Source organism: Micromys minutus, assembly GCF_963924665.1.
Source record: "Micromys minutus genome assembly, chromosome: 13".
NCBI classification, from domain to species: Eukaryota; Metazoa; Chordata; class Mammalia; order Rodentia; family Muridae; genus Micromys; species Micromys minutus.
This window is the reverse complement of record NC_137982.1, coordinates 11,407,354-11,425,135: the sequence shown is the minus strand read 5'-3', so window position 1 is coordinate 11,425,135 and position 17,782 is coordinate 11,407,354. Positions and strand designations below refer to the sequence as shown.

The following is a 17,782-nucleotide window of genomic DNA, read 5'->3' as shown; positions in this document are numbered from 1 at the left end:
CAAAACCGTGTTCCCTGGGCTCCCTCGGGGTCTACGGGGAGCAGCAGCCAAGCTGTAAGCTGAGGATGCAAATGCAGAAGAAAATAAGTGTTCGGGCACGGGGGTGAGGAGGCTCTCCTCCTGACACCCCAGTACTAACCCTGAGTCAGAAAGAGAAACCTAATTGGGACTGTGGATCTAATGAATGGATATGACTGGTCAATGGTGCATCCCATCAGCTAAGTACCTGCCACAGGGCCGGGCTGTTGTTTCACACTTTACTGATAGAGGTTCTGAGAGGCGGGGTGGCTAACCAGGTCACAACCTAGCTCAGAAGTGCTAGAATTTGAACCCAGATCTTGTACCCAAGCACTTCCATTCATCCAGCTCCAGGCCAAGAAAGTCTCCACTCACACCCCTGTATTTAATGGCTACACAGAGACAAAGGACCAAAGTGCCTAAGGACAAGACACTGACATAGCAAACAGCCCTATTAATACCTGGCTAATTCAGGGGCTATGAGACAGAGATACCAACTCTAACCCTTGCATTCCTCCTGTGTGAAATGGTAACACTTACTGACATTTCATACAGTAGCCAGAAGGTGGGCAGACAAATGGCTCATGGACGTGCCCTGCACCCTGCAAACCACCTGAGTCCATCCCTGCGTGCTACAGGCTCACAGGCTTCCACGTCAGGTGGCTCCTGCCCCGGGAAACAGTGAAGGCACAACAGGAAGACCGCCGATCCCTGCTGGCAATTGCCAGGCCGCAGATTACAGAGGCAGGAAGGTATGATGGTATGCACGCTGGAGCCATAAACAGGGGAACTGGCAGGCCACAGGACAGTCCTACTCCCAGTCCTAGGAAGCCACACTCAGGCCCTGGGGCCAGACACATCTGGGTCCCATTCATCAGCCTGAGCTTGAGTGAATGATTTACCCATGAGCCTCAGCCCTTTGTGATGAGGCAATCGACATCGGGGCTGCCTGAAGAAGGATTACAAAAGTTGGTGGTTCAGGACAGTGGGCATAGTGCCTGGTACTTAATACGCATGACGCCAGCCTCACAGTGGACACTCCATCAGTGGCAGGACCACAGTAATACCAATCATTGTTCCAAGGCCCCCAGAGGTCTCCTTGCCCACTGAGGCCCTCAGATTCAGAGAGGGAAACTCTACTTTCTGCTCCAATGGACAGTAATGAGCTCACCTTTGTAGAGTCCCCCCCCCAAAAAAAACAAACAGCTGAGTCCCTCTAGGAGTATGACCCTAGGCCCTCCCTGCCAGAGGCTAACCCTGACTCTCTACCACCTCTTATGGAAGTTTGTTAAGATGTACATGCCCAGGTCCTGCAGTCCTGAAGGGACCCCAGAACCTAGTTTTACACCATACACAGAAGCAAGAGGGTGAGTGGCCCCAGGGAAGGCCCTATCCTTTCAGTCTGGTACCCAAGGTTTCTCCTGACCCAGCCTCACCTCCTACCCAGTTTACTAACCCCTATCACCAGACTCAGCAGCAGCAGTGGAATTTAAACACACACTTTGCAACAACCACCACTACCACCACTAATGCCTACAAAGCCAATTTCCACTGACCCTTCTGGGCCTAAGACACCTCTCCCACCCTCTAGGGACAGTCAAAGTCAGCTCCTCTGGAGCCCCAGTCACATAATGACGGCCAGGTATGTGGGTTTTTTTTCTCTCTCTCCTCTACCTAGTTTCCTCTGCCTGTCTGCCTACCTGCCACAAGACTGGCTGGTACCTCATCTTCTGTCCACTAGCTCAAAGGTCACCTCAAAGCCCAAGTATAGTGGGACACACCTATAATGTTTGCACACAGACAGTAGAGGCAAAAGAATCAGGAGTTCAAGGCCATTATCTGCTATATATAATATGGAAGTCAGTCTGGGCTACACATGATTCTATCAAAAAAAAAAAAAAAAAAAAAAAAAAATCCTCTTGAGACCACATCACTCCTAGTTGCAGCTCTTATCACCAACTCAAAACTGTGGGTTTTTCAGAACTCTGCACACCCTACACTGGCTTGGGGCACTCTTACCCTCCACCCATCCCTAGAATGGTGCCTGGCTGAAAGAATGGATGGAGGGAGGGTCACGGGGTCACCCTCATCTCTGATCCAGCCGGGAGATCCCTGGGGAAACGCAGCGTATTCTTTCCCTGGCACCGGGTGCTGCCACAGTACTGAACAGAGCATGTACCATAGTGTCTGCTGTGTAAGGAGGTCTGTGCAAATGTGTGCTTGGGTGTAAACGCAGAGAACAAGAATACTCGGAGCTGGGCATAGCGGGGTACGCCTTTAATTAAGAGTTCTAGAAGGCAGAGGTGGGTGGATCTCTACGAGTTCGAGGATGACCTGGTTTACATAGTGAGTTCCAGGCCAGCCAGAGACTCCTGTCCCAGGGAGAAAAGCAAAGAGAAGAGAAGAGAGGAGAGGAGAGAAGAGAAAGGAAGGGGGTGCATGGGGAGTGAGATCACTAAGGTCTACTCCTGCAGTCACTGAGGATTTTGGGGTACACGTATGCATGCAAGCCCACATGTCCATATATGAGCATACAGATGCATGTATACAAGATGGGGCACTTGTGTAGACGCTACAGGACAATTTCAGATGCCATTCTTCAAGTACCATCCACCTTTTCTGAGGCAGCCACTGACATAGATCTCACAAAGTAGGCTAGGCCATTCAGCTAGCGAGCCCCAGGGCTGCCTGTCTGTCTTTCCCATCTCTGTGATTACACGTTCTGCCGCAGCACTAGGAACTTCATTTTAAGCACGGGACCTAGGGACTGATCTTACGTTATTGTGTTTTCAAAGGAAGTACTTTATTGGCTGAGCCATCTCCCCAGCCCTCATCTAGGTATCGAGAAAGAGAAAGGTCTACATGAGAGCTGTCTAAACTGAACAGCTATGCTGCCGTACACATGTTCTGTTTGAGTCCGTTTTAAGGCACCATCAGCTGGAGAATACAGAATTCTTCTCTTTCCCATCAAGACAGAATCAAATTATGACAAGCCCTGAACTGTTCTATAAAAGATGCCAAAATAAAGATGGAGGGCACACTGTGTGCATATGCCAAGTGGCTCCAATCCAGCCTCCTCTCCCAGCTCTGGTGCCCCCCTAGGCTCTGTCCTCCACCTGCCCCCTCCCTCAAAGAACAGGGCCCCGTGTGGTCCCCAGGGAGCAGGGAGCTGCCAAGGGATTGGATACCTAGAGCAAGGGAGGCTGGGTGCTCTCCCGGTCCATGAGGCTCCAGGAAGGGGGGTGCGGGGTCACGGAGCAGCCCCGCAGGGCGAGGTGGTGATGGTGGTGGCAGTGGCGGTGGTGACGCAGAGATAGTTACCGTAACCCGGAACGGGGTTGCAGCCGAGGGCTCCATGCTGGGGCTCTTCTCTGACAGGCTGCCGGGAAGGCTGCGCCGGGAGCCCGGCCTTTCTTGGGGTGACTCTGTCAAAGAAGGAGAGGGAAGGTAAGCAGACTCAAAAGCTCTGAGAGGCTGTAGCTTCTGCCACCACCCACTTCCCAGGACAGCACAACAGATACTGTAGCCACTGTAGAAAAGTGTAGTGGTATGTACCCCAAAACTACCCAGGCAGTTAATTATACACAAAAGGACCAGAAGACCGGATTTAAATATGTGTATGTAATGTTGACAGCAGCACTAGTCACAACAGGCACAGGGCAAACACAGCTCATTTGCCCATCTAGGTGATCGATGAACACCAGAAAACATCATTTACACGAATGTGGATCAGCCCAGAAAACATTGTGCCAAGTGACATAAGCCAGGAACCAAAGGGTAAAGACTCTTCTAGTCCAACAATGAGAAATACCCACAATAGTCAAATTCATACCCAGAGAGTGGGTCAAAGGTAAGCTACCCAGGACTGTTGGGAAGGGGTGGGGACTCTAACTACATGGTGTAAGGTTTCTGTAGGCCTCCAAAAAGTGACCAAGGAGGACACCAGTACATACAGACACATGAGAGAGAGGGAGGAAGGAAGAGGGAGGAAGGGAGAGACAGAGAGAGAAAGAGCAAGAGAGAGAGTCAGAGACAGAGAGACAGAGACAGAGGGAGAAAAATAGCAAATTGCGTGCACTTACTACAACTATATTTTAAGACAGGATCTCACCGTCTTGCCCTGGCTAACCTTGAACTTGCCATGGAGCTGAAGATGACCCTGACCCTTCTCCCTCTATCTCCCAAGAGAAAGATTTATTTATCATTGCCGTATGTCATAGACATTGTCTGCATGTGCAACCATATGCACTTGGTGTCTGTTGAGGCCAGGAGAGGCATTGAATCCCCTGGAACTGGGATTAAAGATGGTTAGCTGTGAAGTACCGTGTGGGTGCTGGGAACAGAGCCAGGGACCTCTGCAGAGCACGGGTGCTTTCAATCACTGAGCCATCCCTGCAGCCCTCACAACTGTATTTTAAAGGCTCTGAGTCTGCACTAAAGCTTGTGTGTACAGATCAATGAGCCTTTTCCTAGAATGCCATACTTGACGGAACACTAGACAGCCTGCCTCCATGGTCCCTTCGACCAAGAAAATCCGTGACCTCTGTCTCTAATTTGGGCCTTTCTTTCCAGAAGCTTTAGAAGCAGAAGGCCTGCTGGATCAGATGTAACTGGGCTGAGACGGTAATGGCCGCACAATGCTGAGAAGAGCAGGTGAGTCTACAGCTCCCATGGCTGCTCCCCTCACCCTCCCCAAAGACAGGGTTTCTCTGTAGCCCTGGCTGTCCTGGAACTCACTGTAATCCAGGCTGACCTCAAACTCAGAGATCCACCTGTCTCTACCTCCCACGTGCTGAGATTAAAGGCCAGTGCACCTGGCTTCTAAGGCACGAAATACTCAGATTTGCAATACTCGGGTGACAGTCTGAGGGTAGGGCAGGAAACTCACTTGAGCCAGCCCTGCACATGCCTGTTTAAGACCGCAGTCAGCTCAATCCAACTGCTTCTTGCCGGTTCCCTCAGACCACAGTTGTTGCCTCTTTGCCTGCTCTGCTATGCGCCCCCCAGAGAACTTCCCTGAGATTCTCCCACAGCCCGACTAACCAGACAGCCATGAAGGAGGTCCTAGTGACTCCTCTGCCTGTCTTGCTGCTCTACAGAAATGGCTGAGCCCGAGAACGTCGTTGCCGTGTGTGTGTGTGTGTGTGTGTGTGTGTGTGTGTGTGTGTATGCACGCGCACGCGCGCGTGTGCGTGTGCTCCCAGTACCCACCCTGCACCTCTACATCCCCTGCACCCCTACATCCCCTGCACCCCACAAGGAGCCTAGTGTGTGTGGCATTCAGAAAAAAAAAAGCTGTTGACTCATAAGGAAGAAAAGGACAGTGTGAAGGTCACCCTGGCACATGTGTGTAAGCATTCATGTTCACATAGATCCTCCCACACGTATACCACAGGGGATGTATGTTGACACAGGACATAGGTGCTCACAGATGCACCTCCACAGGCAGGACAGTCTATAACACCCTTCACGCGCTACCTACCTCCTCCTCTCCTGATTGAGAAGGTATTCCCAGCAGTGTGGAAGGACAGAGCTTAGCCCCTCACTCAGCTACAGCCATCTAATCCTGAGCCCTGGCCAAGGAACAAGCAGGCCAGGCACTGGGCCACCACCGTCAGACTAGCTCCTCCAGTCAGGTGGCAGTCAGCCATCTCCATGTTTCTCTGCTTAAAACTTACCCGCCCCCATACTCTGCTAGTCAGTCGAGAGATACCCACTCTTTCTGGAGGTTTCCCTAGGAAATCTCCTCCCACGCTCACCGTCTGCCTTCAAGTCTCCCCACCCCCCAATCCAGGCCTGGCTCCTGTTCACCCCCTGTGGCAGCACACAGCTTCTCCACCTGCACGGGTATCCTAATGTGCTTCCTAATGGCATGTGTCATCCACACCATGTCCTATGAGCTCTGTGACAGTTTACTCCACGGTGACTCTGAGTCCTGTGGGAGGCACCATGTCAGGCCAAGTAGGCAATGGAGGCCCCACCTCACCAGAGTAGAGCCTGAACCTCAGGCCCCATCCCTAGGAAGTAGATCTGTTTGGACCAAGTTCCTAAACTACTGAGCCACTGGGCCTCAGGACCAGCCAAAGGACTGGACATGTGGATGGCCCTCAGAGCTCAGTTCAGAGTACAAACTTTAGCCAAGGCAGGCTGCTGTGATCAGCCACCTTTCCACGGCCAGGGGAAAGGGTCACAATAGGAGCTGACAAGCCTGGAGTGGTCAGACGCCAATAGATGTCTTCTACCCTACGTGGTTACCTCAAGGCAACACACACTTTACCCTGGTTCCTAAGGTGTCACTCGATGGTACCCGAGTGCTGCCTCTGTCATACTTGCCATGAGGCAAAGATACCCATCTCGCCCCTTCACCCATGCAGTCCCCTTGTGAAAAACTTCATGTTCTTCTGTGGGATACAGTCACGTTCTGAGAGGTCATTGTTCTGTTGGGGGTACTGCATTAGTTGAGACACCATAACTCATGCCTATTCTCCATCACTAAGTCTTGCAGACCTACTAAGTCTCTCCTTATGAAAAATGAATATCTCTGTTCCCAGTCCTGTCAAGCCAGGCTTCCAGCAGTTCTGGGTCTCCTCTCCCTACCCCCCACTTTAACCATCATTTTTCCTCCACCAACTCAGCTACCCCATAGAAAACACCCACTTCAGCCATGGGCCAACAGCTGGCAAAGTCAGCCTCCTCCAAAGGTCTTATGGTTTCTACAATCTGAGGTCCCCAAAGTATCAGGGACCACACCCAGAATGACTGGCCTTCAAAGATGCATGTGTTTACATGTGAGAAACACACAGAAGGGCACATGTACACACACAGACACATAGGCACACAACACATACACAGAAACATACATACTCACACAGAGGTACACACAACACACACATACACAGACACACACACACAGAGAGCACTTGTCTTCCTAGTGTAACTAGGATGTTGGGGGTTGGGGCTGCACCTCTAGGACTCCCCAGAACCTTGCTTCTTGCCTGATCTAGAAGCTTCTCAGAGGCTGCTTGGTCCAACCTCCCATTTTACACCAAGTGATTTCCTTGGGAGTCTGCAGGGAGCCAGACATCAGCCAGCACACGGCAGCCCTGACCAGCACCTCTCAGCCTTTGCTGGCGTGTGCGGCCCCTCAGCGAGCTCCTCAGGCTCCGTTCCCCCTTGCACCCACATAGAATTGCAATACTAAAGGTAGATTCTTTTAGGTACAGTACGTCTATCTACTGAGCTTTATATTGAAAAAGAATAAGATTTTTTCCCATCTCCTTGGGACCCAGCTTTGGCCAGCTGTGTATAATAGTGCCAGCAATATTGCCCCTGCTGAGGACCTGTGCTAACAGACTGGACAGCCATGGCGTCTACCCCTTTCCAGATGAGGAAACCAAGGCTGCAAGATGCAAAGGTATCTTTGTCCCCCAAACAATGCCCCCCAAAAAGAACTCTCACTTAGGACCTCAGTGAAGGCAGAGGAAATAAATTAGAGGGAGGAGTCTCCATTTAAACCCTGTCTGTGCTGTGTGACTTTGGCCCAATGCCTTTCCACCGCTGGGCTGATGGTTAGACATCGGTTCAGTGAGTTGAGAGTAAAAGCAGAGACGACACTGTCCCAGTGCCTTCCCCAAAATTAACTTTTATTTTATTCCAGAAAGACAATCAGAGAGCTGACAGCTCCACTACATCTTCAGACCTAACAGTGCCTCTACATCTGGGGATCTCAGCTCAGAGCTTTAAGTTAAGCTCAAGGACCTCTTTTTCCCAGAGTAGGGAAGGCAGGATGCTAGAGAGGTCAAAATCACTAAGATCACCCTGCACTAAGAAAGTATCTGTAAGAACCATGTGTGTGAGGGGAGAGCCAATCACCTTGGAGTCTCTCTCAGAGGACAGCCCAGTAGTCCTTCTTCATCTCAGACTTGATATGACCTCTACACAACCTCCCAGTCTACAGAACGGAGCCTTAGAATCAGCTGACCCTGAATCTCTTTCTCCGCTGACAGAAAAAAAAAAAAAAAAGTCCCTATTTAAGCACAGAGACCAGGATACCACCTACTCTTGGAAGCTACGGTCAGAGTCAGGCATCTTAACCTTCATGTGTTCGCAATAAAATAAATAAATAAAATAAAATTGGTTTCATTCAAATGCTCCTGGCTTGGTTGCCATGGATACCACCTAATCATGAAGGATGACTGTTACTTGTTCCCATGGAAACAGTGGCTGGAGGAACATCCTGTAATTTCAGCTGTCGGGTTGCACCGTCCAGATCTTAATGGTTGGAGGCAGGTGGAGGCGGCGGCGATGACCATGGATGTCAGGAGACTCGGGGTCGGCGGAGGGGTGGGAAGACTGAGTGCTGGGGGAGTGGATGGGGTTCTCACAGTGATTAGGAAAACGGAAGTCAGAGCCACCAGATACCAATTCACACTTTTCAGATAGGATTTAGCCCAGTCCAAAACTGAAAAGAAACTAATGAAAAGAAATTAGTGAGGAGCCAGTGCTGAAATGAAAATGAGCAGCGACTCCTATTGCTGGCAGAGATAGAGTGCTACTCACTCTGCTGGCGGCATGAAAAGGCTCTGGGGAACAATCAGACAATAGATAGCCCCAACAGACGGACGGACACACACACAAACACACACATACACACACACACACACACACACACATGGACAGTCAGTTGAACAGACTCATGGACAGATGAGAAATCTGTCCCTCTTACAGGTTCAGTCCGAAAAAATGGTTCATCCCATATATGCTGCAAAACAACATTTGCAGCAGCCCAGCACGTAGCAGGGAAGAGGTGCAGCATAAATGTCTAGCAGTCTCTTGGACTAGTCATCCAGTGGAATACTACACAGCACAGAAGAGGACACGGCTCAGACGACTCTACATGGAGCACAAAGGCGTGTCATACAGACTTAACACAAGTAAAGCAAAAGCAGGATTCTGAGTAGAAAAAAAGAACAGTTGCTAAAGAAGATAGAATATGACTTGCATAAACATTTTTCATAAGTGTTCATAGAAGAGGAGAGACCTCCATCCTCCAGGGCTGGACTGGAACTGATTGTCAGCATGGGACAGGACCATCAGTCCCGCAGCCAACTCCAGAGAACTTCATTCTGTCAACAGGGAACAGGCAGCGGCTTGGATTTCTGTCTCTTTTGTTTCTATTTTTTGAGATAGGACCTTGTTGTACAGTCTAGGCTGGCCTTGAACTTCCACTCCCCACGCTGGGACACAGGTTACAGTGAACTTCTCTCTAGGATCTTCAGAAGGGAAGGCAACCCACCACACTGTGACAAAGTCTGACCAGGCCAGTACCAGAATTCCATCCAAACTGTAAGACAGCACCTGTGTGTGTCAGCTGACAGATTTTAATATGTGTAATGGAAATAGAATATTGGGGCTGGAGGGGCAGTGTGGTTAAGTGGTAGACACTTCCCAGCAGGTGTGAGGCCCTAGATTTCACCTAGGAACAGCGAGGGAGGGAGTCAGGGACAAATTGAAACTGCAGAAGGAATGTATAGGGACTACAGAATACAAGTCAGCTATAAAAAAAGAAAGTATGATTGATCCACAGGATGTGGATGGATCTATCCCAAGGGCATCCTGCTACTGATGAAAGTCAGCACCGACAAGTTCCACAGCACTGACACAATTCAGAGTGATATAAAATGGGCTGGGGCTGTAGCTCAGTAGGTAGAGCTGCTGCCTAGTATGCATAATGTCCTGGGTTCAATCCCCAGCACCCCATGAACTGGGTAGGCACAGTGCTCCACATCTGTAAACCCAGCACATGGGAAGTAGAGGCAGGAGGGTCAGCAAGTTACTGTCCTGTACATAAGCAACCTCCCAGGGTGGTAATCTTTGTCAGGGTGACCCCAAGACAATGAAGTGACACCAAACAAGGTTGTATTCTCACTGTCTAAGCAGTCCACAAAGACAAGGCTACTGTCACCCACAAAACACCAAGCTTCTTCCTCTAAGCAAAGGGGGGAGGGAAGGGAGGGGGGAAGGGAAGGGAGGGAGGGAGGGAGGGAGGGAGGGAGGGGTCAATGACAGTCAAGAGTTAGCAGCTTCTGAATCGTTCCTCTCAAGAGACAAGAAATAGGGCACCTGGGGTGGGGGTGAGGCAGGATCTCAAGTTCAGGACTAGCCTGAGCTACAGAAGGGATCTTGTTTCAATTAACCACAAAAGGGAAGCCTTGTGTGTCCTAGCCCTGCCTTCCTCCATTTGGTAACAACAGCCATTAGCCCCACCTCCCTAGACTTCAGGCCACTAGCCAATCAGCCATTAGCCCCACCTCCCTAGACTTCAGTCCACTAGCCAATCAGCCACTAGCCACACCTCCCTAGAATTCAGGCCACTAGCCAATCAGCCACTAGCACCACCTCCCTAGAATTCAGGCCATTAGCCAATCAGCCACTAGCACCACCTCCCTAGAATTCAGGCCATTAGCCAATCAGCCACTAGCACCACCTCCCTAGCCCTTCTTCAGGCCAGCCCAGACCTAAAGAAAGTTCTTCCTGACCCTGGTGTCCAGGGTATACCTCGTCACCTTGAGTAAGATCTGTAGCTCGGTTTTTAGAATGTTCCTGGTGGACATTTCTGCAGAGCACTGTTATGCAAGCAGCAAAGGGGAAGTGGTTCACCCCAGGCCGGTCTGTACTGTTCGAACGATTGCCCAAAAACCTGTAATCACTTCAGAACAGAAGCCGAGGCTTGCGGTGGACACTTCAGGCTAAAATGCATTCGCTGGCCACGTAACTAAAGCAAAGACATTCTCCTTCCTGGGCATATGTGCACACGGTCACATAGGGAAACGAAGAGAGCTTCTCTTGGGAGAATTCGAGGGCCTAAGAGTAGAGGCAGGTGACACACAGTGAGAGAGCATGACATCTTCTAAACACTAATAGTAAAGCATACAGAGATGACAAGATAGCTCAGTGCAAACCATTCCCTCTGCATATGTCTAAAGAGAAATGAAATAAAGAGGAAAAAATAAATTAAAAAACCAAACCACACATCAAGACTAACAGCAGCTTAGATGACCAGACAGCAGGGAAGATCATGGCAAAGCTCCATACAGCATGGCTCTCAAGTGGGTGCTAGACACGCTTGGATCACGGCGCGAGAGCTGAGCAGGGCGCCTGGTGAAGACTCAGAACTTTCCAGACAGAGTTTTAGCTGTGTGTGTGGGGTGTGTGTGTGTGTGTGTGTGTGTGTGTGTGTGTGCCATGTGTTGTGTAGGAAGTGTGGTGCATATGAGGTATGCACCATGTGTGATGTGTACAACATGGTGTGAGTATGCATGGTATATGTGATGTGTGGTAGGTGGTATGTGTTTGCTTTATGTGTGTGTGTGTGTGTGTGTGTGTGTGTGTGTTAGGTCAAGGAAACATGAAGTTCATTGTTCTGTTCTCTGGTGATATTTGTGAAAAGACTACAAGCTGGTAGTCTCCTGCCTCAGACTGCATGCTCTTCCCAGTTAAGCCTTTGGCTTTCCATGTACAGGTGTTACTTGGAGGCCACTAACCCTTCCCCTCCCCTGTGAGGCAAACCCGGAGCCCTGGAGCCTGTCTGGAGCAGTGAGCGTGCCTCCTCACGTGGCAATATGGACTCTTCAGAAACGATAAGGACCTTGAGGAGAGACAACTCCACACACTGATAACAAAGACTTTCGTTTTTATTTATTCACTTATTGAGACAGGATCTCGCTATGTCGCTTAAGATGACCTTGAATTCATGGTCCTGCCAGCTCAGTGTCCCGAGTGCTAGGTTACAGATTAGTATCACCATGCCCAGCCACAGAAGGAGAGAGCAAGGTGAGAGAAAACTGAAAGGCAGCGTCACCAGGAAAGCAACACTGAGGCAGAGGTGAGGTAGTGGGCCCAAAACTGTAGGCAGACTCCAGAAGATTAAAAAAGGCAAGGAAACACACTGGCCCCAGGGCCTCCACAAGGACCACAGCTCAAGACTCTCTGACTAGCCCACTGAAAGAACTGTAGACTTCTGACGAGCAGATCTCAGATTATAAATACATCGATCGCTTTAAGGCACAGCGACTGTAACAGCAGCCACAGGTACATGCCCACCAGTCAAGGCTGGAGTTAGTATAACTATACTAAAGGCAGAAGGCCAGGATCACAGGCCTGTGCAGGGCTGTGTACCTTCAAGGGCTGTGCGTTCCCCTCCCCCCTGTCTAAGGAGAGGAGCTTCCATCAGGCAGCATAGTGGCATGAAAATTAAATTTGTGTTTGTTAGAAAATGACATGTGAGGGACCGGGAGACGACTCCATAGAAAGAACACTTGCTGTGCAGGCGTGGGGAAGGACCCTCAGTGCCCACATAAAAACTGGGGATGGTGGGCACATCTGCAGCCCTATCACTGGGGCGGGGACAGAAGCCTGGGGCTAAATAGGTCGTCTCGGGGTTAGATGGAGCGGTGACTGATAAAGTCAACTCAACACTAACTCGAAGCGCTCACAAGCCTCCCACACGTTCACCCCATCCCCACCCCCAGGGACACACAAAATAAAATCTGAAACCAGAAAATAGATGCAAAAAGCCTTTCATCCACACCCTCTGTATTTTGAAAAATTATTTTTAGTGTGGATGTTTTCCACCATTTATGTCCGAACACCACTTGTATGTATGAAGACCAGAAGAGGGCATCAGAGACCCTGGAACTGGAGTTACAGGTGGTTGTGAGCCGCCATGTGTGTGCTGGGAACTGAGCCCACACCCTCTAGAAGAGCAGTCAGTGCTCTTAACCACTGAGCCATCGCTCCAGTCTAATATTCTTTGTATTTTATCCTTACAATACAAACTAACTACCATCAGGGAAACCTTAGGGCACAAAGTCCTAATTAAGACATGCCAAAAGGCGGCAGAAACACTACATTCACCTTCTTTCCACTTCATTCATTAGAAACTATTTCTTTTCCCCCCCAAATCACACCTTGGAATTAATGTTCTGTAATGTTTTGCACCTTTGTTTTAAAATTGTATCATCACATGAGATCACTCTGGCTGTGTGTATGGCGGGTTTATCTCTCGAAGCAAGCTGAGAAAGGCATGAAGCTAAGTGTGTTCATTCATTCTTAGGTTTTATTTTTAATTACGTGCATGTGGGTATCCGTGAGTGCATGTGAGTTTGTTTGCCCATGGAGGCCAGAAGCGTCTGATCCTCTGGAGTTACAGGCAGTTGTGGGGACTAGGAATCAACTCAGGTCCTCTGCCAGAGCAACAAATACTCTTAACAGCTAAGGCATCTCTCCAGCCCCTATATATTCATTTATATAAGATGCTTACACTTCCTTACCCTTTCTATATTTAGCAGCCTGGAATTCAATTTTAATTATCTCCAAATTTCTTGGTTGTCTTGTTTGCTTTTGAGACAGGGCCTCATGAAGCTCAGGCTAGCCCAATACTTGCCAAGGATATCCTTAAACTCCCCATCCTCTTGCTTCACTTGTCAAGAGCTAAGATTTCAGGCGCCCGCCACAGTTGGCTCCAAGTCCTGAGTGACTCAATGACGTCATCCTATCACAAGGCTGCACCTCAGTTCCTTGTGTTAAGTTTTAGCCACTGACTCATAGATCGTTTATCAGAACCTATTAGGAACATGAGGTTAGACTGGAAAAAAAAATCGCAGAGCAGAGCATCTTTTGTTCCAGAATAGATCATTCTGCAATTTGTTCTTAGTCAGGGTAGGTCTGTCCTCTATCCCAGATTCAGGAGTTCCATGAAACTCCACCAGGCTAACCTGTCAGGCTGCAAGTATCGTGAATTCTTGATTCCTCCAAGATGATTAACATACACACGTTCACATGTGCACACACAGGAGTACTTGAGAGAGCGCTCGCACACACACACACACACACACACACACACACACACACACACCTTTTAAAACATTAGCTCATAGGCTGGAGAGAAGGTAACGACCCGAGTTCAATGCTGGACCCCACAGGAACAAAAAAACAGGTTCGGTAGCTTGAGTCAATAATCACAGCACTCTTAGGGAGAGCGAGATGGGAGACAGAGGGAAAAATTGTCCAAAAGTTATGCTAGAATATGCAGCAAAGCAGAAACAAGAGCCCTGCCTCAACACCTGGAAATGGTCCTCACACCTCCCACATGCAGTATCACAAACATGCCTGAACTCACAACTTCTCTCTCTCAACACACACACACACACACACACACACACACACACACACAAATACATGTTTTTAAAATGAACATGTACAATAATAATAACCAAAACACATGGCTTAAAGATATTAACTTTTAGTCTACAGAAATGAACAGCCACAACCACGCTGCAAAACCTAATACTGTTCTGGTGACATTTGGCCCAACATGACCTATGTATTCAATAGAATCCTAGTGAAAAGGACGCTTTTCAAAGATTCTAACAAGCATAATTTTAAATTTAGATGGCAAAGCCAAGAACTCAGCCAATCAAGCTTGACAGCGTGGGGGAGGGAGAATTCTGCTGCTAAGGGTTTCAAGATACACTTTAGAGTCTGGAAATATCTAATGTAAACAAGGCTGTGGCATTAACATAAGGATAAGATGTATAGATCAATGGATCAGGATAGAGGCCTGAAACAGATCATGTGCGGATGGTCAACTGGCTGTCTGAATGTAATAAAAACAGACCAGGAGCCAGAAATGGTACCTGCGTGGTGCCAGCTCTGCTTCAACAGAAGGAAACCGGGTCTGGTTGTGACCATGTGGGTAGGGGCAGTGAGGCAGGACATAAACATAAGGGACCCCAGAATCTGAGGTGGAGTCAAGGGAGAGGGTGATGTGCTGGTCCCTCCGGACTCAGGGTGTCCTTCCTGGCTGGGACCCTCTCCACACTCCCAAGCCATTCACTTTCTAGCTGAAAGGACAGAGTTTGGTTATGTTCAAATGCACATTTTGAATTCACTCGACTGACCAGGTTTGGGGAAAAGAGGATACGTGGGGTTTGAATTGTCTCTCACAGGCTCAGGCTTGGAACAGCTCTGCCCCACATCCATGCCATTATTTTGAAGCAGGTGAAGGAAGACTTTAAGAGGTGAGGTTTGGCTAGGGCAATCAGGTCAACTAGGAGTGGGTTTTTGAAAGCTATTACCATTTCTGGTTCAAGCCTGTATTCTCTGCTTTCTATTCTTCTGGGGTGTAAACAGCTTACACAGGTTCCTAACACAAATCAATGTCTTCAGAGGGTGTGAGGGTGTGTATGTGTGTGTGTGTGTGTGTGTATGTGTATGTGTGTGTGTGTGAGAGAGAGAGATGGATTAAAAGCCATCTGAGACTGTGAGCTTTCCATCCTTTATGTTGCTTCTAGTAGGTATTTTTATTAGGTCACAGCAACATAAAAGTAATTAATTTGAGGTCATTAACCGTGACATTTCAGCATCTCTCAAATAGATAGAACTGGAATTCAAGCTGATTCTGAGTTCAAAGTGTGGTTTCGAGTGAATGGATTCTGTCCTCTGCTGTGGAGAAGTCTGCTAGGCGAAGACACGGGGTCCTGTGGAGGACTCTGTTCGGGGTACCCACCACACCCACCGACCCTTAGCACAGAGCAACAGATGGGCACAAGAGCCCCAGGGTAGGGGTGGGCCAGGAGGAAGAGCCATGTGTAGCTAGCTGGTTCTTAGAGCTCTGGACATAACATCTCACAGTCCATCCCAAGATAGAGCCTGCCCAGGGCAGGGGAGGGTGTAGTTTCATTCTCTGGCCTCCTGCCAGCCTCACTAGAGACCCTACAACTGTGTTAGCATCTGTAGACTACCACAGATGCTTCTTTATACACCCTACACCATAAGACAGTAGGCACTGCTTTTGATACCACATGTGTCCTTTTGACCCACACACCTCGTCCTGAAAGGTGCCATGCTTCCAAAGAGCTTCTCAGTCTTCCAAAAAAACTCTGGGTAGTCTGGCTGCTCTCCACAGATTAACTACCCAAAGATTTCTCACTCCCTGAGCCTTACTTCCTCATCTCTCAAGGCCTCTCTGGTCATTTCAGCGTGCAAGTTGCCCTCTCTTTTACACAGGTTTTTCCTGTCTCTTCTGTGCAGCCTCAGGGTCCATTCTAGGCTGCCAGGGAAAGATAACTGCCATCTATCGCCTCTGCGTCCCTGGAATTTGGAGAGCAAGGGAAGTCTCTGGTATTGCGTTTGCTCCTCCCTTTGACCTCTGACCCTGTCCAATCAAGTGCCGAAATCACAGCAATCATCACCTGCTTCCTAAGAGCAAAGTTCAAAACATGAGAGTCTAGAGGCTGGAGAGATGGCTCAGAGCTTTAGAGCACTTACTGCTCTTGCAGAGGACCCAGGTTCGATTCCAAGCACCCATGTGGTGGCTCACAACCTTCTGTAACTCCTGTTCCAGGGGATCTGATGCCCTCTTCTGGCCTCCTTAGGCACCAAGCACACGTGTGGTGTACAAACACACATGCAGCAAAACACCCATACACATAAAATAAATGTATATATTTTTAACTAAAGAAGCAGATGCCGTGGTGGTCCTGATACAGTGGCACTGCTGTTCACAAACCAGAGATCAACATGCCAGACCCAGCACTATTCCTCAGAGGGGTGTGCAGCCTCCCCTCGCCCTGACACTGCCTTCACAGCAAGCAGCACCCTACAAGACAAAAGGAGTTGAGTGACCTGCTAGCGTCCAAGCCCTTGTCATCTCTGGCTCCTCCTCCCTTGTACTTCCTTGAGACCTGGAGTTGCCACACTCCTCAGACTGTTCTGGTCCATCTCGCTCTGTGCCAGCCCAGGCCCAGTATGGAGTGGCAGATGGCTACCAGGGACGCCTGTGCTCACTGGCACCCGTTTTCTCTGCCTTTCCCCTGTCCCCTGCGAGTCCAGCTGTGGTTCTCAAGTCACTCTCCTACACCACGGTCCTGAGAAGTACATAGAGGCTTCCCATGCACTTGGCCAGTCTGAGCCTTGGCTTTCTTCATCTGTAGGGTCTGTGAACCTCAAAAAGGAACCCAGTGATGCACTCCAGCCATGGTCGGTGGAACCCAGTGATGCACTCCAGCCGTGGTCGGTGGAACCCAGTGATGCCCTCCAGCCGTGGTCGGTGCACATGCTCAAGAAAGAGAGGCTCCACTGTTCTCATCACCTGTCCTTTGCCAAATCCTTCCTTTGGCTCCCTGTGCCACTGGGAGACACTCTTCTTGGCTCACTATTCAAAGCCCTGCCAACCTTTCTGTCCATACCATCTGCTGACCTGGTTACATGGCCCTCCCTTAGCTCAACTCCTTCATCACTAGGGCAGGGGCTACTACATCGCCAAGGCAACTCCTGCCCACAGTGAGCCCACAGTAGGTAGCAAACTGAGTGCTGGTTACATGTGTAGCAGTCCCTGATGGGAGGGGACACCATGGAGATGATTCCAGTCCCCACAGATGTCACAATGAACTTACTCAGACATCAGCATGACAGAGTTGTGATTGAGACAAACAAGAGCTAATGATAATTCACACACTCGAGTCTGTGACATGCCCTATAGTTCATGACTATATTAGGCCTGCTTTGGAGTCCAAAGATGTCCAGTGATTTGTCTGAGGTCACACAGCACCTGGGTTACACTCCTTATTCAAGTCCAGTGTCTCCAAACAGAGGTGTGAATAAATAGGAAATCAATGATGTTTAAAACTAATCTGGATTGCCATTTTTTTGGTTTTTAATCTCTAAACCTCCAATTCTCGGGCCAAGCAGGACTCTAAGGAGT

The 17,782-nt window shown here is 49.3% G+C and overlaps 1 protein-coding gene across 10 annotated transcripts in view; it reads right to left on the bottom strand.

The window, feature by feature from the left end:
• DAB2IP (DAB2 interacting protein) overlaps window positions 1-17,782 on the bottom strand; it is a 169,475-nt gene that overhangs the window by 82,762 nt on the left and 68,931 nt on the right. For 7 of the 10 annotated variants that reach the window (XM_080927837.1, XM_080927839.1, XM_080927840.1 and 4 more), the window contains exon 2: window positions 3,340-3,443. In XM_080927837.1, the coding sequence (XP_080783963.1) occupies window positions 3,340-3,443 (104 nt within the window). Of the gene's footprint in view, window positions 1-3,206; window positions 3,444-17,782 lie in introns of all 10 variants that reach the window. The other 3 variants (XM_080927841.1, XM_080927834.1, XM_080927842.1) reach the window with 1 other exon arrangement.